The 23,328-nt window shown below is 39.7% G+C and overlaps 1 protein-coding gene across 1 annotated transcript in view; it reads right to left on the bottom strand.

Annotated features, from left to right (window-relative positions):
• The window catches only part of LOC121867942, a gene marked incomplete in the record, with an annotated part of 131,887 nt that overhangs the window by 34,738 nt on the left and 73,821 nt on the right, over nt 1–23,328 (bottom strand). Inside the window, 1 exon segment of the mRNA XM_042368090.1 lies at nt 20,932–21,052. Within this exon segment, the coding sequence (XP_042224024.1) occupies nt 20,932–21,052 (121 nt within the window).

The following is a 23,328-nucleotide window of genomic DNA, read 5'->3' as shown; positions in this document are numbered from 1 at the left end:
GACACAGCGCATACCACAGCGACATTCATGAACAGGAAACATTACACTAAACAAAGTCTGAAAGCCATTGAAGCTTTGTTATATGTCTACGGGGATGGTCTGGCTTGGGCTGCTGTGGAGGTGGAGACACAGGTGGCGGTGGTGGAGAACCCGCAGAACCTGTTGGGAGAGGTTGGATCGGCAACAGCGGCTGGGGCGTGGACGGGCGAGGGCGGGCCATGTCCCTCAGGTGGCCACGGGTCCTGGGCGAAACGAAGCTGCTACCATCTAGCCGCAAGGCGTATTAACGGTTCTGGAGGGCCTCTATGACAGTGCATGACCTGTCCCAGGCTTTAGTCACCTGATTCTGGAACCGGACACGGCTGCCAGGCGCCAAGGGGCAGCGTTGGTGGATGACACCCCCACGCTGTGGAAGGACCTCCTCGTGGTCCTGAGCCATCAGGAATTTTCGTCTGCAGAGTGTGTCTGGAGAAGGGCAAGAGATACCTTGTCGTCATCGAGGCTCCCATTAGCCCCGGTGTTGTTACGGAGCACCCTCTTCGCAGTCTTCACCGCGGCTTCTGCCCTGCCATTGGATTGGGGGTATTGCACGGAAAACAGGCGGACAGCGACGTTCCACTTCCGGAAGAAGTCCATTATTTCCTCGCTGACCAGGTTAGTGCACCATCCGTGGATATCTGCTAGGGTGTACCCCACCTGGTGAAGTAGCGTCTAAGCTGAGCCAAAATCTTGCTGGAGGAGTTGCCACTGATGAAGTGAGCGATCTCAAGCCACCCAGTCAGCCTGTCCGCGTAGGCCAGGTATATGTGTCCCTCCAGCTGGAACATGTCCACCACCATTTGCTGAAAGGGGTATTCAGTGGGTGGTGTTAGGAGCAGGGGCTCAGGTGGCTGGGAAGGTGCGTGGGTATTGCAGGTGTCACAGGAGGACTGATGATATTGCAGATCGCCCTCCAGTCCTGGCCAGCAGACAGTTTGCCTGTCCCTCCTTAGCATAAAGTCTAGGCCCTGATGGTCTGCATGCAGGTTGGTGGCCACCTGGTGACGGAGGCCTTCAGGGATGACCAGACGTGCACAACCCTAGTCGAAGGTGTAGGTCACCAGGCCAGGAGATGTGGACAGCCTGTCCTTGAAATTGTAGAATGGCTTTAGAAAGGTAATCTCCTGCTAGCTGCGGGGGGTGCCACTCGTCAGCCAACACCTTGGCCATTAACAGCCGGTAAACGGGATCCTCGATTGACGCTCGGAGGACCATCTACTCTTTTAGGGTGGCACAGTCGCTGAAGTCCAGGGCCGCCACAGTGGCTGCAACCATGGCCACTGCCAGGTCCTCATCTTAGTCGTCATCCATGTCGTCAGGGATCGACTTGAGGGCGGGATACCGGGACAAAAAATCGACCGGACAGTTTTTCTTTCCAGGTAAATAGGGAACTGTGAACCTGTAATGCAGTGTTTTGTCTTTCAGACGGAAGAGACGTGTATAAACAATGTCTACGAGGGCTCTGTCACCCAAGAGCTTCACCAGGGGACGATGGTCTGTTACTAGGACTAGGTTGAGGCACCCTAGTAGGAACAACAGAGCTTTTCGGAGACAGCAAGCCACCGCTAAGTAATAAGTGGGCTACTTTCTTAATGATGCTCATTGGTATATTGTATTCGCCTGCTGCTGCACCTTTGGACATTTTTATGATGGCCAGTAATTCATCTGCTGTGACAGAGGATAAGAACAGCTCATTTTGCTGTCTGTTTTGCAGATAAGCTCTAAATTCCTCCTGATGATCAAGGATGCTCTCTGCAAGATTGTTGCCAACATTAATAAAATATTAACTGAAGTGGTTGGCAATGAGGGAGGGTTCCGTTACAACTGAATCATTTATCATAAAAGCTGAGTGGGGGGCCGAAGGCTTAGTGTTCCTGTTCTGAATAGAATTTCTGTCATTCGATGTTTTCTTACTGTTGCCTGATGCTGACTGGAGCTTATTTGTATAATAGCTACGTCTGCCATTTCTAACTGTTTGAGTTACTCTATTTCTGATACTTCGGTAAGCATCACCGAAAGTTATGGGTCTTTTTGCAAATTTCCTTTGTATTTTGTATTTTCCTTTTATCATTATCTTAATTTCGCTTGTGATATAGGGTTTGGAAATGGATACAATTTTCACTGACTTAGTCTTGAGAGGGAAGCATTTATCAAAGCAAGCATTGAAGATGCAAGAGAAGTTGCAGCTGTTCACTTTAGGTTTGTCGGAGGTATAGACAATATCCCACTTAGAATTCATTAGGTTGTTTTCAAAATGGAGCATGTTGTCGGAGCAGTAGTCTCTGTATTGTACTGAGACTCTACTAGACCTTTCAGGTCTTGTGGCTGTTTTATATATGGCAAAAACTGGGAAGTGATCTGAGATATTTGTATGTATATTATGTATGCTGGATTATATATTATGTATGTATATTATGTATGTGCTCCATTTATGTATTATTTATTCAGCCTAGCTAGCAGCGTGTGGCAATGTAATTACCATATCCCACATGCTTAATTAATGTGCCTGGCGACGTATGGAAGCTGCTAATGTCTCACTTGCCATACGTCGTCTATAGCAGTTGACAAGGAGCCTAGCTGGGGAGCGCTACCTCCCTCTGTGTACATATCTCTTATCCAGTAAACCGAACCTACAAAACTATACAGGTGTTTGTGTTCGCTCCTGTATATAGAACTTATTATCCAGAACCTAACATGGCGCAGTGCGTAGTTTTACTGGATAATTACGAGTGATAGTGCAAAGTTTGTGGAAAGCCCGCTTATGGACTCCCGTCCTGTGTCAACCGCCGCGCCACCCGTCCTCGAAGAATTTAGCAACTTTGAGCAGTGTCGGTGACAGTGATTTTCTGTGAAGTGTTTAGTGCATTGTGTGTTTCATGCCATTCATGTGTGACCTTGTTTTAAAGGATTCCCAAGGTATACGGTAAGTTCTGGGCATTTGTGGGGAGTAGAGTTCAGTGCACCCTTCTCTGACCGTGTCCAGAGGGTGACTGAGCTCCTCGCTGTCTCCACCCCCCCTCCCTCACAGCTGGAGGCGAGACGCTCTCCCTGCCCGGGACACACATACACACATACATGTACTAACATTCACTGACCGGCGGCTTCTTTATATATATTTTATATATATAACCTACTTATCTGTGTATTTAATTAATTTTTTTTGTCTGAAATCTTGTTGATACGACGGGCTGACCGGTCAACACTGATTTAAGACACAGTACACAGATGAAGTAGTTATGTCTCATGCCTTACGTAGCCGTGGACCCAGCGCCTGGATGAGTCAAGCGGATGATAGTCCCGCAGAGATGGATGACCAGGCTGGCCACGACGCTCCAGCTCCCACAACATCGCGCAGCCCTTCACCTCAATATTCAGCGTTGTCTCCAGATTGACTTTTCTCCACTTAAAATACTTCTATCATATCTCCCCGCACTCTTCTGTCTTTCAAGGAATGCAAGTTAAGCTTCTTTTAACCTATCTCTGATATGGAAGGTTTCCTTTAAGTCCCGAATCATTTTTGTCATTCTTTTCGCTGCAATCAATTTAGTGAATTTTATATATCCATTCTATAATAGGGCACCCAGAACTGAACCGCATAATTGAAAAGTGGCCTGGACTAGGGCAAGCAAGATATAGTTGCAATAAGACCTCTGCACTCTTGTTACTTTACACTTAGATATAAAAACCCAATACTCATTCATTATTATTCTGCCCACCATAATAGAGTCAAACAGTCAGTATTTTCATCAATGTTTTTACGTGCTTTGAGAATTTGCAGCCCGGAATTCATTGATGAGGAATATAAATATATCTATAATATTGGCTTGAACCTTAAGTACCCTAGATCTTTCATAGACAAATGCCTTAACATTACTAAGAAATCTTTTTATAGAACCGATCCCAAGCCCACCCATGACCATAAGAATCTCTTAGTATTACCATTTCACAAAAATTTCTCTCAAATTCCTTTACAACTTAAAACCTGGAACGTCAATGTGGCATTTAAAAACTCATGCACTGTTAAACAAATGTTAATCAAGAACTCCCCCCAACAATACAGGTGGCTGCATTTATAAGGTTCCTTGCAAGGAATGTAATATGTTTTACTTAGGCCAGACAGGTAAAGATCTTGTAACTAGACTTAAACAACATAAATATAGTGTTAGGACAGGCCAGGAATCCAATGCTCTGTTTGTACATTTGAGGGATAATAAGCATTGCATTGACTGGGATAATGCCTCCTCAATATTACCTTGTAATTCAATTGACAGTAGGAACATTAGAATCCAGTCTCATTAAACATACCGAATCCGTCAACATGAATTTGAGTAATGGTATGTACTGTACAAACTGGATAATTTCGTAATTAAGAAGATTTGTAACCAGGTGAGAAGGTTGGGTCATCTTACCCTCTGACCTGACTTCCGACTGCTGCGGTGCTTTTGAAGATTAGTAGGGTCACTGCCTAGTGACCAGACCATTGTGGACTTGATCTCACCCTCTACTGTATATATTTATATGCCTTGTTATGTATTTCTCCTTACTCTGTACTCACCCCTGAAGATGTGAATTACACGAAAGCGCTTGGGAACTTCTTGTTTTCTTGTTTCCTTGTGGTTATCAGCATATACCTGGATCACGCGCACCTACAGTGATATATTTGCATATATATATATATATATATATATATATATATATATATATATATATATATATATATATATATATATATATATATATATATATATATATATATATATATATATGTTGATAATCGATAACACAGTTCAAGCGCCGTCGTGTAATTACACGAAAGCGCTTGGGAACTTCGTGTTTCCTTGTGGTTATCAGCATATACCTGATCACGCACGCACCTACAGTGATTTATTTGTATATATATATATATATTTGCATATATATATATATATATATATATATATATATATATATATATATATATATATATATATATATATATATATATATATATTATGTAATACAGTTATGCTACACTTGTACACTTGAACCCATGTTTTCTATCTTGTTTTGTGTGTTTGTACAGTCTCGTTCAAGATTCTTCGAACACTGCTGGAAACAGCTGGCAAATCAAGGCCGTTTGTTTACTATATTACGTACTATAATATAATACGAAACAACAAAGCCCAACCACTAAATTAAGCAACGGGGAACTAAGTAACCAATCACCGATTACTTTTACATTTATTCATAAATTTTTACGACGTACGATAGTAAACAAACGGCCTTGAGTTGCCAGCTGCCTCCATCAGTGTTCGAAGAATCTTGAATGAGACTGTACATATGTTGTTTCTTATCATTGGGTTTTGTTTTGTTTGGGGTTATATTATATTAGTAATTTTCATTGTTTCCTTCACTTACTAGAATATTCTTTTGTTCTCTGCCAGATGCCATACTACCCTTGGTCAGTTATATGAACAATAAAGCCTAGAAAAAGGTCGACTCTAGTCTTCTTTTACCCCTCTTTATTGTTCATAATTGAAACTGTGTCCTAATGGAGAAGTTCCTGACCCCGGAACGACTGGATGCTACGCCGAACTCTCCCACCGCTTCAAAGGAGTGGCGCCACTGGTTCCGGACTTTCAACACGTTCCTCACCTCCATTTCTGCTCGCCACTCTCTGCAACTTCGTCTCCCCATCTGTGTTCGAATACATAGCTGACTGTGTGTTGTACGACGTCGCCATCCAGGTTCTGCAGGACTTGTACGTAAATCCGAAGAACGAAGTGTTCGCCCGTCATCTACTAGCTACCAGGAGGCAACATTCGGGCGAGAGTTTGGACGAATATTTACAGGAACTTTGTCACCTCATCAAGGACTGCAACTTCAAAGCTGTCACAGCAGAGGCGAACAGAGACGAGTATATCCGCGACGCTTTTATCAATTGTCTTTTATCTCCTATGATCAGGCAGCGTCTTTTAGAAAACAAGACTCTTGATTTGGCTACTGCACACACACACACACACACACACAAATAATAATAAGGGTTGCCCCTCGTGTAACGGGGATGACCGTGAGTTTGTATAGGGTGTAGAAGCTGTCGCCAACACAACAACCACACCTTAAGTTAACGCGCTGCATGACCCAGTGTCAAGGAATAGTATGAGAAGACTGGACAACTCGCCAACCATGGAATACGATTCGCAAATCGATTTACATCCAGGTCCCCAATTACTGCCAGGTAGGCAGAGGCAAATGGTGTAAAGAAACTTGCCCATAGTTTCACCCTCTCTGGGGATCGAACCCTGGTCTGCTCGCTTGCGAGGCGAGCATGCTGACCATTACATACACACACATACACACTACAAGTAGCAGTGGTGAACCGATGATTCTGCTTAGTCCCACCGTGAATTAAAACAGCAGTTTGCCTTGCATGAAATCAGCGTCTTTAGAAAGAAATCTGTTTAGCATCCGTTACATACGGCTAGATTAATTACCCGAAAGAGATTAAAAGTTTAATTATAATATTAGTTAAATTAACTAGAAACAAGCAACCTCGCAAGCACTTGCACACAGCTGTGCCCGATGGATGATGTTCTTTAACATACTTACCGAATTTTACTTATGTTTAATTATCTAAACATACATTCATATAGGTTGGCCTATTGCTCTATCCATTTTAAAATCAAATTTACCGTATATACCAGCAGAAGACTGTAATATAATACGAAACAACAAAGCCCAATCATAAATTAAGCAACGGGGAACTAAGTAACCAATCACCGATCAGTCTTACATTCATTCAAATTTTACTACGTACTACAGTAAACAAACGACCTTCAGTTGCCAGCTGTCTCCAGCAGTGTTCGAAGAATCTTAACGAGACTGCACATACACGCATAGCATGGAGTGCAGTAAACACTTCCATTTACATTCAAGGTTGGGCTATTCTTAATTAATATATTAGTAATAGCTGAGCCATACTTAAAAACAACTTTATTACATTCTACCCATCTTGCTGAATTAGACATCAGGACAACCGTAAAAATCAAGCTTCCGACGTACACGACACGATCGACGAAGAAGCGCTGGCGAATCTGTCAAAACAGCTTTATGCAGAGGAGCATCACTTGAAGGGTCGTCCCTGAGAGAAGATTCAGCCACTGGAGTGCCGGGTGTAGGTTCAAGGGGTACCGAGGTAACTCAGTCGGTTCAGATTCGGGATCGGCAGTATCATGAACAGCTTGTCCAGCAGGGGCCAGATCTCGGAGTGACACGGTAGACTATCGTCCATCAGGGAACCGAACGTGGGCGTACTGTGGTTTGGCTTTCAGAAGCTCAACCCCATCAACCAGAGGGTAGTACTTACTGTTCTTGAAATGTCTTCGTAGCAAGACTGGTTCATGAGAGGATAGCCAGGTTGGCATCGAAGTACCACGGGGTGATCGGCGTAGGAAATTGAACAGTTTTTCATGAGGCGGTACATATTGAATAACGAATAAAATGAAGTGCGTCAGGTAACCCAAATTCCCAACTAGTTTCTGCGATGTTCTTGGACCTAAGAGCGAGTGTAAGGGTTTTCCATATTATTCCGTTGTAGCGCTCGCACTGACCAGTTCCTCTAGGGTTGTATGGGGTGGTTAGGCTGGTAGCACACCATAACTAGGGAGGAAATCTCTCAGCTCTCGGCTGCTGAATATAGCGAATAACTGAAGCAGACACTTGATGACTGTTGTGGCGGTCATGTCATCGCATACAAACGCGAAGGGGAATCGTGAAGGCTCGTCAACCACTGTTAGTAGGTATCGATTTCGGGAAGTCGACGGCAAGGGATCCTTGAAATCGATGATAAACCGTTCAAAAGGTTGAGTAGCTTTGATGAAGGGGGTTGTGTCGGGTTTTTAAAACTAAGATTTAAGCTTGGCACAAGTAGAGCACTCAGCACATACCTTCTTGATGTCATCTACCGAATAGGGTAAGTTGCGAATACGGATGAAGTGAACCATCCTTATGACTCCTGGATGATATAGCTGCTGATAGAGATCCGACAGATTGTTGTGGTTGGTAGCCGAACAGAAGGCTCTCGATAGAGCATCAACAGTCGAGTTTTCAGTCCCTGGCCGATAGACAATATCGTACTAGTAGCAGGCTAGTTCGACCCGCCATCGTTGGATCTTGTCGTTCTTGATTTTTCCCAGCTTCTTGGAGTGGAGCATGAAGGACACAGAACGGTGATCGGTGATGAGAGTAAAGTGTCTGCCAGACAGGAAATGTTTCCATTTCCTTACTGCTTCAACGATAGCATAGGCCTCTTTTTCGACAGAAGAGTGTCTACACTCATGGTCTAAGAGTGTTCTCGAGAAGAATGCTACTGGTCTATCGGTTCGGGGAGGCAGCGATGGAAGAATCGGAAGCGTCGGCTTTTACTACGAATGAAATCGTCTCGTCAATCGAGATGACTACTGCACTTGCTATTTATTTTTTATAGATTTTCGAAGGCGGAGACTGCTTCCTCTTGAAGAGGGAATGTCTGAGCCTTGACCAAAGATCTGATCTTGTCGGAAAAGTGCGAGATCCACTGAGAGTAGTATGAAAAGAATCCTATCTCGCGTCATAGAGCAGGTAAGCCTTTCAGAAGTGGCAATTCCTTCAGAGGACGCAAGCGATCGGCGTCTGGCTTGAGAGTGCCATGCGATATTATGTAGCCCAGCAAATCAATCGACGTTGCTGAGAAGACAGATTTGTCTTCATTGAAGGTGAATTTTGACTTCTTTGCTGCCTCAAGAAATCTGGACAGATTTTCATCATGCTCCTGTTGAGACGAACAGGCAAAGGTGATGTTGTCAATGTACACGGAAGTACCCAGCAGTTCGTTTTTATGTATAAATTCATCGATGGTTCGTTGGAAACAAGCCACGCCGTTCGTCACTCCGAATGGGACCCTGCGGAACTGGTACAGTTTACCGTCCGCCTCAAAGGCAGTGAATGGCTTGTCCGTATCCCGTTTAGGGATCTGATAGTACGCACTCCTTAGGTCGTGAGTGCTGAATATCTTGTAGCGAGACAGGTCAGTCACCAAGTGGTCTATCCAGGACAAGGGATAAGCATCCAGGTGGGTAAACCTGTTGATGGTTTGGCTGTAGTCGACAACAAGCCGCTTTTTATGCCGCTCATTAGTAGTGATGAGGACTTGCGCCCTCCACGGTGAAGTGCTGGGTTCGATTATTCCTTCCGACAACATCTTATCGACTTCACCTTGGATGAAAACCCTGTCAGCATATGATGTTCTTTGTCTTTGTCCTAGAAACAGTGACCCACTGGAAATTTTAGACAAGCTTAATGATTTTGTCCCTTACCTTCAAAATTGATATGCTTATCATGAAAAATGGTCATAACTAAAATTTAAGGTGTACAGAAAGCCATGAATCTACCAAAATGAAAGTTTTTTCTGATATGTTTTTGAGATGTTTGCTTATTTGTGACCCTGAATTTATTGAAGAAGAACTTCAACACATTCAGTCCATTGCACATAAACTCGGGTACCCTTCATTGTTTGTTGATCATTGTTTTAAAAGGGCAAAAAAATCCTTTCATTCTACTCAAACTAGGGAAGTTCCTACATTTAAGAATATTTTGACTACCTTATCACAATGAATTTGTCCCGTTAGTTCAGTCCCTTAAATTAATCATTAATTTTGTTTTTAAGTATGACTCAACTATTGCTAATATATCATTTTAGAATAGCCCAACCTTGAATATAAATGGAAGTGTTTACTGCATTCCATGTAGCATTTGTAATGAAAATTATGTAGGTCAGACTGGGAAAGCATTGCAACTCAGAATTAAACAGCACAAGTACAATATTAGAACAGCATCTGAAAGCAGTTTTGTTCTGACCTCGCTAGAAGAAAGGTCACGGCAGACTTAGCTCCCGGGTATATATTGTCGGTAATGGCTAGTGCTACTTGTGAACAGGGCTGTGCCCTTCTGAGGGCCGAGTTAGAAAAGGTCAAAGAAGAAAACTTGAAATTAAAGGAAGTGATAGCGAGGATGAAGGAAGAAGACACGAGACAAGGAAAGCCCGTGTCTGACGAAAACTCAGGGGAATGGAAGGTTGTGAGGAGAAGAACGACCAAAATGGTACTGAGAAAAGACACCAAGGAAACGACAACAACAGCTAAGTGTAAAAACTCTTTTAGTCCTTTGATAGATGTAAACGCCTTGGTTAAGGACTTTCAGGTGACGGGCAAGTCGAAGGGAATGATTGAAACTCGCCTTTTGACGCATTCAATATTTATTGATGTGGTCAAAACCTGCAGAGAACAAGGCGTTCATTAGTATTACATGGTAATCTATCTGATACATAATTAGTTAGTCTAAGACGATTTCATCTTAATTACAATTGATTATTAAGCATAGTGACACGATACAAAGTCATAACTCTATTAATCTTAGTTACATTTCATTCCGCATTGTCTTATTTCTCCACATAAGGCAGAAACGAGTAGGTATAATTAGCCTACAATATTTCAGTACTGAGGGGTATGTCATCACTTTGGCTGTACTTACAAGTGCGGGTCAATGAACCAGTATGGTGTTCCAAGGGACAATAGTACTGTTCAAATTGTTCCAGCACAAAACTCGGCCAGGATTGGGAGTCGGTGTTTACCACAGAGGGCTGGTGGCTGCATGGTCCTCACAGCAGTGGCTGCATGGTCCTCACAGCATCACTTGAGAAGGCGATCTGCCTCATGGAGGCCAGACAGCTACGTCACACTTTAAACCATACACTCAGCAGAATCAGGGCATCTTGTTTGTGCAGGTCGCGTGGGGGGGGCGGCGCACATGGTCCCAGGCTGATAGATTGAATGTTTGTTCGGGTAAGGCAACACCAGCAATGTAGTTGAAGCCAGCGGCGATAACAATAGACGAATTGGGCGTTAACATAGTCAGGGACAGGGCTGAGAGGGAAGGTACGAAAACCTTAATTGTTGGCGATTCCCAGGTAAGGTACCTGGACAGAGCTTTTTGTGGTAGAAATAAAAATAGGATGAGGGTGGTAGTTCAAAAGATGTCGAAGTCTTTAAACTGCTAGGGGGTTATATGGAAACGGAGGTGGAGGAGATTGCATTGGGAGCGGGTAAACAGAGTGAAAGATTACAGGGAAATAGTGTTAGGAATTATGACAAAACTAAAATAGACAGAGAATTAAAACCTAAACGCGTCAAAGAGGGAACTCAGAACACGAATAACTTAAATATCTGCGACACAAACATCGATATAATAGTATTCACCGAAACATGAATAAACTTAGACTCATGAGAGTTACCTGCCGAATACCAAATTGCAGGTTGCAAATTATTCCATACCGATAGGCAGATTAGGAAAGGAGGCGGATTAGCAATCTATGTCAGGGATAATCTGAAGTGTGAAAAAAATACGGAAATAAAAACAGAACTGAATACAGAAACACTTTCGATAGAATTAATCGTTGGTAGAGAAAAATTAATCGTAGGAGTAATATATTGACTTCCTAATCTTGATAGAGTTAATGAACGACTTATTTGGGATGAAATGCACAGGGCTTCCACACATATCAAAGTCTGTATAGTAGGCGACTTTAACTTTAGCTTTGGATCTACCTTACAGGTAATTCAGAATCAGAGGATTTTCTTGAAACAGTTCAGGACTGTTTACTAATTCCACATATAACCGAACCCACCCGGGGTAATAATATACTCGATTTAGTTCTGTCAAACAGAGAAAACCTATTAGTGATGTCGAGGTAGGGAGCGAACTTGCCAACAGCAATCACAAAGAAATAAGATTTCAATTAGAATATAATGGCAGACGCAAGGAAAATTACATTAAAGTCCCGGATTTCAGAAGGGCAAACTTTGATAGGTTGAAAGGCAGCAGAGAGAAGGGGTATCACGTTTGGGGATGGATTACATGACCTGACCTCACACAATATACCCACAAAGGGCGAGCTCACTTTACCTGGAGACCTGACAACGATATCCTCACAAAATATGATGGTTGAGGATGACCTGACCACGAGATCTAATGTTGACGAGTTCCACAACAATTTAAATAATGAATTACTTTATGCACAAAGGCAGAACATACCATACAGAAAGCTCAGATCAGACAACAATGACCCTAAATGGATAAACAATTATTTAAAAAATATTATTGGACAAAGGAAGGCTATAGGTAGAAGAATAAATCGTGGTGAAGTTTACCTAAGAGATTATTATAAGGTATTGGCCAGTAGGGTTAAGGCCGAGATAAGAAAAACAAAGAGGAATTATGAACTGAATGTAGCAAGGGAGGCGAAGTCAAATCCCATGGGATTCTTTCAAATGTATCAAACTAAAGCACGAGAAAAGATTGGACCAATACAGTCAGATACTGGGGGGCTAACGGATAACGACAAAAAATGACCAATAGTCTGAATAAATCTTTTTCAACAGTTTTCACCAAAGAAAATTTGAACATGATACCCGAGGCACCGATTATATACAGAGATAGTAAATAAAATAGATTAAGCGAGATAGTAGTGACTAGTAACGACGTTTGTTAGCAAATAGACAAGTTAAAGCCTAATAAATCTCCAGGTCCCGATGAGATATTTGCCAGAGTATTAAAGGAATGTAAGGAAGAGCTTAGTATGCTCTTCGCAAAATTGTTTAACATGTCCTTAAAAACGAGTGTAGTACCAGAATCCTGGAGGATAGCGAATGTAATACTGTAACTACTGTCCAATCAGCTTAAAATCAATTGCAGGCAAATTACTGGAAGCAATAATTTCAAACTCTATTCGAAATCACCTGGAAAAGCACAAGTTGATCAATGATTCCCAACATGGCTTCACAAGCGGGCGTTCATGTTTAACTAATCTATAATTATAGGTAGTAGGTAGTACGCAGCATCCAAACAGAGAGGTACTACTGCCTGGAAGATATTGGAAGCATAATGTGTTGTCTGATGGTAGACCCTGCTGCCATATGGCATCACGAAAATTGTGACCAAGTCCCAGGTTGCTGATCTGACTTTCTGCCTCATTTACACACAATTGCAAGGTTTCAATTGTTTCTCTTACTATTGACAACACAACATACAAATATTGTTTCTCACCTTTAATCTTTTGTATATTTATTATTGTTATTATTATTATTATTATTATTATTATTATTATTATTATTATTATTATTATTATTATTATTATTAATTTATTATTTTATTTAAATTGTTTTATTTTTTATTATAAATTTTATTTCATGTGAATAATTATTATCATTACTAAATTATTATTATTATTATTATTATTATTATTATTATTATTATTATTATTATTATTATTATTATTATTATTATTATTATTATTATTATTATTATTATTATTATTATTATTATTATTACTATTACATCCCCCCAGGCACCGATGTGGATCAGTGACCTGTGCTCGAGTTAGCTAACCCGGTAAAAAAAATAAAAATAACATTCTTTTCAGCTGTTTTCGAATCAGTGAACGAGGGGTACGACTATGATGTGGTATATCTTGACTTTAGCAAAGCCTTCGACAGAGTCCCCCACGATAGACTAATAAGAAAAGTGGATGATGACGGCAATGGAGGAGATATTCTAAATTGGATTAGTGCGTGGTTACAGGGCAGAAAACAGCGAGTGAGCATTAACGGCACTAAATCTGATTGGAGTAACGTCACAAGTGGAGTATCGCAAGGCTCAGTACTTAGACCATTATTTTCTATTATATACATAAACGACATAGATATCGGATTAGACAGTAACATAAGTAAATTTGCTGATGACACTAAAATAGGACGTGTAATTAAATCTAACGAAGACTCCGCAAAACTACAGGAAGATCTAAACAAAAATTCGAATGGTCTGAAAAAATGGCAAATGAAATGCAATGTGGACAAATGTAAAGTACTTAGTCTTGAAGATGTAAACAGAGAAACCAGATATCAGATGAACAACGATGTTATAGAGAAATCCGTATGTGAGAAAGATTTAGGAGTAATGATAAGTAAGAATCTTAAGCCAAGTAAACAATGTGTATTTGCTCGAAATAAGGCTCATAAAGTTCATAGAAAGGAGTGTTAGTTACAAAACTAGAGAGGTCATCCTGAAACTATATCTGCGCTTGTGAGACCTCACTTGGATTACGCGGTTCAATTCTTGTCACCGTATTACAGAATGGATATAGAATCCCAAGAAAGAATTCAGAAGTGAATGGCAAGAATAAACCCGGGCATTAGGAATCTCGAGTGCAGAGACAGCATAAAGCATCTTAATTTGCACTCCCTCGAGAGTCGTAGAGTGAGGGGCGATATGATAGAGGTGTATAAATGGAAGTCAGGGCTCAACAAAGGGGATATAACAAAGGTACCCAAACTATACAACCAGGAGCAAACTCGTAACAATGGTTTTAAATTAACAAATTTAGATTTAGGCGCGAAATAGGTAAAAAAAATGGAAATAGAGTAGTGGATGAATAGAACATGTTACCAAACATCATTATTGACTCAAATACGATGGATAGCTTCAAATGTAGGTTGAATGGGTATATGAGCGATAGGGGTTGGGTATAAATGGGACTGCCTAGCATGGGCCAATAGGCCCGCTGCAGTTGTCTTTGAAAATGTCTTGAATAAAGACGAAAGCTAAGGTGCTACATTGTTTTCCTTTTTCCTGTAATATATATATATATATATATATATATATATATATATATATATATATATATATATATATATATATATATATATATATATATATATATATATATATATATATATATATATATACTGTATACTGTATACATATATATATATATATATATATATATATATATATACCTTTTTTTTCAGAGAGCAGTTGAACATTGGCTGATAAACAACCAAAATACCAGTACTGAATGGTGCATTCTCGACACTGTCATGACAAAAACCTGCAGAGAGACCCTCGGCCAGATCGATAGAATAATACACCAGGACTGTTTTGATGAAATTGACATGGAAGTTAATGTTCTCGTCGATGATAAATATGCTGCTTTAACTGATTGACAGAACAACACTTAGTTTCAAACCAAAGCTGATACCTTCTGCAAGAAAAAAGCTGCTGCCCAGCACGGACTTCGCAATCAAAAGAACCACTGGCTTAAAAAATAAAACAAGTGAAACACAAAAATTTGCAGATCAACATAAGATGAGCAAATTTTTCAATTCCACTAAAACATTTTATGGGCTAGTTAATCATGGCGCAGCCCCCCTCCGCTCATCCGATGGTAACTCCTTGATTAAAGATGAAGAGGTATCATTCAGCACTTTAAAGAGCACTACCATTTGCTGCTCAACTGAAACACTGATGTGGTTGTCCCGACTACCCAACAGGTCCCTCAGCATCCAGAGCTGATTTACCTCAGCTTTCCTCCATTCCTGTGGAAACCAACCCGCCGGCTAATGTCTGTGACGCCGAACCCCTCGTTATGAAGGGCAATAATAGCTCCTCTTTTTCCCTCTGAGGTTTCCATGTCGTCTGGCATGCATAGATCTATATTGCTTCATATTGCCTCTGTTTTATACCCACGTTCACAGACCAAACCCTCGCTCATCATTCAGTCGACACAAAGCAACAATCCGAAAAGAGGAAACAAACACACTGATTGTCAGCCATATGGCAACACCTAGTGGAGGGGGGGGGGGAGGGTTATGAGGATACACTTACCAACCTTCCCGACATATCACAGTGTATACGTATCGTTTCGGAAGTCGTCGATCTCACCCTGCACCGATACTTTTTGGTGCGAGTGTACGTAAGACTCAGATTATCTTTCAGTCTGCCCCTGGTTCAGACAAACCTCCACCATCCACCCAGCTTAACGGTACTACCCTTTCTAATGTTACCTAGTTTCGGTATCTCGGCTCCCACCTGTCCACCACCGCGGATCAGATGTACATCTCAAGCTTTTGGCAGACTCTGTACCCGTGTCTTCAGGTGCAGGGAGCTGAAATTATCTACAAAGTTGCACATATATCGATCTGTGGTCGTCCCCACCCTGCTATAAGGCAGCGAGACGTGGGTCACATACAGGAGGCACCTCAAGGCATTTGAAAACTTTCACTAACGTAGTTTACGATCTATCCTCTGAGTTTGCTGGGATGACTTGAGAACAAATGCCAGTAGTTTCCCTGACACCAACTGTAGGAGTATCGAGGCTATCATTATCCATGAATAACTACGCTGGACTGGCCATTTTACCCTCATGAACGACAGTAGACTGCCAAAGCAGCGACTTTACAGTACAGTCACCTAACGAACATAAACGTATTGCTGGCGGGTAACTGAAAAGGCATAAGGATAGTCTTAAGACAAACCTGAAAAAGTACCAAATCGACCCCCTCACCTGGGAGCTAATTAATCCACACCGTAACGCTTGGAGGATTACCACACAAGAAGGTGTCAATACTTTCGAGTTAACCCGACTGCATACCGAGGCAGACAAGCGCCAACACCGGAAAGACGCTACCGCCGCCCTTCCCGCACTAGATGTAGCCCTTTACACGTGCAACATCTGTGGACGACACTGGCGGTCCCGCATCGGCCTCTTTAGTCACCTCAAAACTCACCAATGAAGGTGACATCCTTAATAACTCATCTCATTGTATCATAGCTGGATTGAATGTCAGACTCGATTCCAAGTGACAGAAAAGTAGTAGTAGTAAACACCTAAACCCTATTCTGTGATGAACACAATAATGTGTTGCAGATGCAAACACAATCGCAACAAATCCTTGGAGACAGCCGCACAGTGCACACACAAACTGGCTACGTTTCCCTCCCATCCTTTAGTTTTTATCATCGTTATCTTTAGAGTGATATTATAAAACTCATAAACTGGAATAAAATACTCCCATAATTAATTTTGCACAGCCTGGCAACTCACTAAACTACCACTCTAAGGGCCAATTGCAAGAACATCCGCTGTGTACACCATGCTGTGGTAGCCCCTTGGTCGTTTTGCAAGAAGCACAATGGGCTAAAAAAAATAAAAATATCTATGATTGGTTATTGGAACGTGGGAGATTTCCGTGGTACTTCCACCCCCACCCGATGACTACTACGATGGAACTATATTTTGAAACCAAAAGTAAAGAAAGAGAATTGGATGCACATAAATTGTATAAATCTACAAAGATATAATATTTGTAATAAGATATCCTCCATATAGAACAGCAAATGAAGAATTTTATTGTTCTTTTTAAAAGAATTCCATGTTTGTGTAGGAACATCCGCCAGCCTCTACTTGCCTCATCGCCGCTTATGTCCTCCAAATTCTCCTAACCATCATAAAAAGTAAGCCTTTAAGATAACTAATCCAAATATTTATGTGTAGAAAATGTATGGAAATCAAATTTAGCTAAAAAAAGTCGTAGGTGGTATATTTGAAGAGTGGTGAGAACTGCTCCATCTGGGATGGTGAATGAAGTCCCTTATCATAAATAATACCAACCCAATTTTCGTAATGAGCACAATTAATAACCGTCCAGCACTACCAAAATAATTATTTCATTAGTATAAATACCTAGCAGCCTAAATTTCATAATTAAATAAGTCCAAATATGCCAGGTAACCAGTGCCAGGTAGTTCCCAGGCATGTTTCATTTGTGTATCAGTTTAACCACAATTTGCTACGAATAAGATAAATTCAGTGACATAAATTCATGTTTTTTTTTGTTTTTTTAATTCCCTTAGTGACTCAATGTATTGCAAGAAAGAATTACCTTACCACTTTTTGTGCAACATTTGGAGTGGTGGTAATAATTCACTTTGCCATTGACCGTCGTAGAATCAAGTGTAGATATATTGGCTTTGTTTGTCCATGATTCCAACAAAAATGAATAATGTCTTCCAAAATAAATGAAATTGGAGGTCTAATTATCTTTTCAGTCATCCAGGGAATTTTAGGATTTTAAGTTGACCAATGTCTTCCAGTTAGGTTAAGTTAGGTAGGTTAGGTTAACATTTTGATGTAGAACATTAAAATTTTAAAGGGCTCAGAATTTTTTTTCCATGAATTTCTCAAAAAACAGGGGATCAAAGTTTTTTAATCACCATGAAAATCTACATTAGAAAAAAAAATCATTTTTTTTAGTGTGTGTTGCATATCAAACCAAACAATTCTGAGTTTACATTGATTTTTTTTAACAGACTGAATTACCCACATTATGTAGGCATTGGAAACTTATAAATATTAACCCTCATAACTAAAGATGTTTTAGAATTCTCAAATTTAACTGACACGAATATTAATGACTTTATTTTCACTTACAGGTGGAGATACAGTACAGCTGACTATACACCTTTCACCAATACTGAAGAAATAAATCTTGGTATCATGATTGATGGGGAATTTTTCCGGTTCCTGAGAAGATTTTGGAATTTGCTACCTAACCTAACCTCGGAATTGGTTCCCAGACTCGGAACAGAAAAGTTTGGAGACTTTCTGTAAAATTCCCAAATTACACAGACCAGAAAAAATGCAGTTTATGGAATTTTCAGAAAATATGCCTTAGAGAAATCATAACATATGCCTTAATTATTTTTTTTTAACACACTGCATATATACATGGATATTACGTATTAATATATTTGTGAAATTTGTGGATGATTTTTCCTTTAAAATACTTTACTGTTGATCATCCATATATTATAACATATCTTGCTTTTAATAAAGGCTATATTCTGACATAAGCATTATCATTGAATTCTTATCCTTTTTATTATTACAGTTTATATTAAACATTAAAAAATGCAGGAATAATTTGCAATTAACATTACAGGCTGGATTGAGGATATTTTTAAACAATTTAATTATCATCTTGTTCTATGTTTAACATTATTAGTCTCTGATTAGTTGGTAGAATTTCATAAATATACCTACTTTATATGGGTTCCATGACATTTGCTCACAAGATGAACCTAACCTAACCTAACCTAACATGTCTTCCTTTCCACAATAGTTGTGAGTATATGCCTTGTAAACAAATGTCTGCACACTAACTATATGAAGACTCTCTGGTGATGATCCACGCACAGTACTTACATGGAATATTTTTCTAAATAAAAGACCATTTAAACAGCAGATACTTTTCTTCAACTGCTGATTTAGTCCACGTCATTAACATATTGTATACATTTTTACTCCTGACATTGGGAAAGTGTTCATTTCTTGCTTTTTTTCATAGGGTATTTATTGCATTACTATAATCAGGTGGAGATAAGTAGGAAACATTATCTCAAGTTTTCATATCTTGTAGATAACTGGCCTTTATACTTGTATAATATGAAAGTAAAAAAACTTTGTACAGAAAAAATTTCCTGTTTGATAGAAAACTAACAGTTATGGTGATATTTTTTTCAAGATTTTATCGTAATTCAACTGTACAGTGCGTTCATCAGTCATAGCAAAATTATAATACCTAATACTGTACTTTGTTATATTCTACTGACTTCAGCCACAGAACTCTTACCCAACCCCAAGTTCGTGACAAACTTATTACTTTATTGTTAGATTTGTTATGGATAAAGAAAAAAGGAACAGATATTACGCTCTATTCCTGCGTTTTTATGTTTGCCACAGTCTTTATGTACCTATATTCACTGTAAGTGATAGTATTTCATTCTCAGAATTGGCTTATAATCCAAGAAAATAGGAAAATGAGGTACACCTTAGCTTGGGATTCGAGTTTTTCATGCTCGTAAATCACACGATTTACGAGCATGAGTAAACGTTTCGTGCCTCTGACAATGTTTTGAGGGTGCAAGCATACCAACCTCCCAGTCTTCCACCAGTTGGTACACCTGACTACACTACGAGGACGTAGTAACAACAAACGACCACCATGTCTCATCTCGAAAAATTACAAAATTTTTACTCCATTGTATTACGACCGCCGGGATACCACAGCGTGGTGTACACCACGGCAGTTCTTGCAATTGGCCCTAACTGCCGTGGGAAACTGGAAGGGGCCTCCCGATGTTTGGTCATCAGGCTCTTCTGTATCCTCGGCTACTTCAAGGCCTTGATACAAATTTTGGATTGTGACTGTACTTTTTTAATTAACCTCCTGATGTACTATCTTATACATCATCATCATCATCATCATCATCATCATCATATTACGGTCCTTTTTCAAGTAATTGCAGTTCTCCAATGAATACGACCTCTTGCAACCTCTTTACTTAGGTTCTTTTTCTTTAGATAATTTTTCACTGTCTTAACCATGTTATCCTTGGTCAACCCCTCTATTTCCTCCCTTCTAAATTCAAACTTATGTGCAGTGTTTTTATCTCAACGCCACATTAAACATCCCTTTAATCATTCGCATTTTAGTTCCATCAAGTATATGTACAATTGTACAGCATGTCGTTCTCCTTAGTTATGCATGTTTCACTGCCATACAGTAACTTATGCAGTCTACATTGAACTACAGTACATACAACGGCAATAAAGACTACAGCTCCCCAAACTTCTTCCAGACACTTCTAGTTCTTCGCCACCACCCCCAGTACGGATCACGTCACCCAGGTAGCAGAACCCATCAACTCCTCTTAAGAAAGTTCGTGATAAGGTTGGGTCATACAGTATATCCAATGAGGGGATTAATTTCTGCCTTAGATTGATACTTTTATCCCAGGTAAACTCTTAGATAAGCATAAAATCCATTATACAACACTGAAAATTCCCTTGAAAAAGTATTAAAGGGTTCCCCCCCCCCCGAAAAAAGAATATATATAATTAAATAGAATATAAAAAATAACACATAGGTTTCTTGTTAATTATAAAAGAGAGACAAGGGGAATGAATACTGGCAGAGAACTGACCTATCATAGCGACTGGTTGTGTGAGAATCATTTGTACGTGGTCAGGGTCAGGCAGCAATCCTTTGTCTTGACGGAACACCGAGCGACGGAACAGGTACTGGTGATCGCTGATGGGCGAAGCCTATCAAAAGAGTTCAGGGTTCATCGTGTGTGTAAAGCTCGTTGTTGATTTAATTGAAGATGTAAACAGAGACAAATTAGTTTCAAAGCAAGCACCCATTACATAGATAGTTCATGCATGAATCTCTACAACAACAAAGAAAGCATACATTTTAATTAGTTTAAATATCAATACAACATTTTAAAAGAAGTTGGTGTCTCTCTGACTAATTAACCAAACATTGATAAAAGAATCTGTCAAAACAAGCATGGAGCACGAGAGCGACCAATTATAGTTTGGCTGATGAAAATAGGTATATATATATATATATATATATATATATATATATATATATATATATATATATATATATATATATATATATATATATATATATATATATATATATAATATTCAGAAATGTTGGCGTGATATTTAGAGACATTAGTACGTAAATACCAATATTGCAGAAGACCCGACAGCAGCACCCTTATCCACTACCTCTTAAGATGTCCCCACACACAACGCTTCCGTGACGCCTTCTGGACCACCACTCCACGAGCCCCCTGACGGAGACACGATGATCCTCCCCATACTGGCCAGATATTTTGTAAATAACATTTATTATGTGTTAAAGGAATATCCTTCCTTCCTTAGGCTTTAGTAAGCCCCTTTATAATATTTATACTGTATATACTTGTCACACTTGCCAGATGCTTCTGGTGTCATTGTACAGGGGTACCTAGTGACAGCACTAGGATCCCGCTTCCTCTATCAAGGAATAAACAATTGAAATTGAAAATTGAATACCAATATGGCGTTACGCTGAGCAATCTTAGCCTACGCGAGAGGTTGACTGGGCGAGGTAAATGCCGGCCTCCTTGGCAGGCTAGTAGTTACACCTTTCGGATTATTGGGCAGTTAGGGTTGTAGTAGTTGTGGGTCATCCCCGACAGGCTCTGGCCTGTTCATGGTGGAGTTAATATTTTCTTAATATTTTTTATACCATTTCTCAGTGACTGATATTATCCTGTTGAATGCCCATAAGGCCTGTTCATGTGTGTAGGTAACATTTCCTAATATTTGATACTATTCCCCAGTGCCTGATATTATCTTGTTGGGTGTAGTTAATATTCCTTAATATTTTGATATTATTGTTTTCTAATGATTATGTGTCACTAAGGGATGTGAGATAACGAGGAACTGTTTTCAGATGAGCTCCTCATTCTGGTGTAAGTAGAACTGTTACCTTAGTAGTGTTCATAAGGCATTTAATATTTTCTACCTATTTTTGATATCATGTACAGTATAACCATTGTTCCCCAGTGTAGTGTTTTAAGCCAGGCTAAGAGGTGCGCATATGTTGGTGTACCATTATTGATTGTGGTTGTAGTGTTGGAGGGAATAGAAGTGTCAAATTTTACAGTGCGTCTCATTCACGGCAATCACAGGTGCTATCTGTCCACGGGTCACGGAGAATATTTTTTAAGTAAATTGTGTTTGTGCTGGTTCGGGTTTTCTCAAAGGGGCGCTTCCACTGCATTACCATCCACTATATATATATATATATATATATATATATATATATATATATATATATATATATATATATATATATATATATATATATATATATATATATATATATATATATATATATATATATATATATATATATATGTGTATATGCATATGTATATATATATATATATATATATATATATATATGTATATGTATATATATATATGTATATATATATATATATATATGTATATATATATATATATATATATATATGTGTATATATATATATATATATATATATATATATATATATATATATATATATATAGATGAAGACTGTTGGTGAGTACAGACTGGTCTGTACTCACCCCTGAAGATGTGAATTACACGAAAGGCTTTGGGAACTCTGTGTTTTCTTCTTTCCTTGTGGTTATCAGCATATACCTAGATCACGCGCACCTACAGTGATTTATTTGCATATGTATATATATATGTATATATATACAATCAACACCTCAACCCGCCAGGATTCGAACCCACGGCCCACGAGCCCATGACTGTGACCGGGGAACGCTACCTACTGGACCACCAGGATACTAAAAGCAGTCCTAGTCTCTGTTATATTTCACACAAAGCCTGTTCAATGAGCTTATGGCGCCGTGAACCTCTAATGGGGACTACCCGTATCACGTAGGTGGTCAGAGTAACGTTTTACCAAATCCGGCTTCGAAACACGAGGATCCATTATGGGAAAGTGCATAGATTCAGTAGG

Source organism: Homarus americanus, unplaced genomic scaffold (genome assembly GCF_018991925.1).
Source record: "Homarus americanus isolate GMGI-L3 unplaced genomic scaffold, GMGI_Hamer_2.0 scaffold37032, whole genome shotgun sequence".
NCBI classification, from domain to species: domain Eukaryota; kingdom Metazoa; phylum Arthropoda; class Malacostraca; order Decapoda; family Nephropidae; genus Homarus; species Homarus americanus.
Note: the sequence above shows the minus strand (reverse complement) of the source record. Positions and strands in the feature narration are given on the sequence as shown.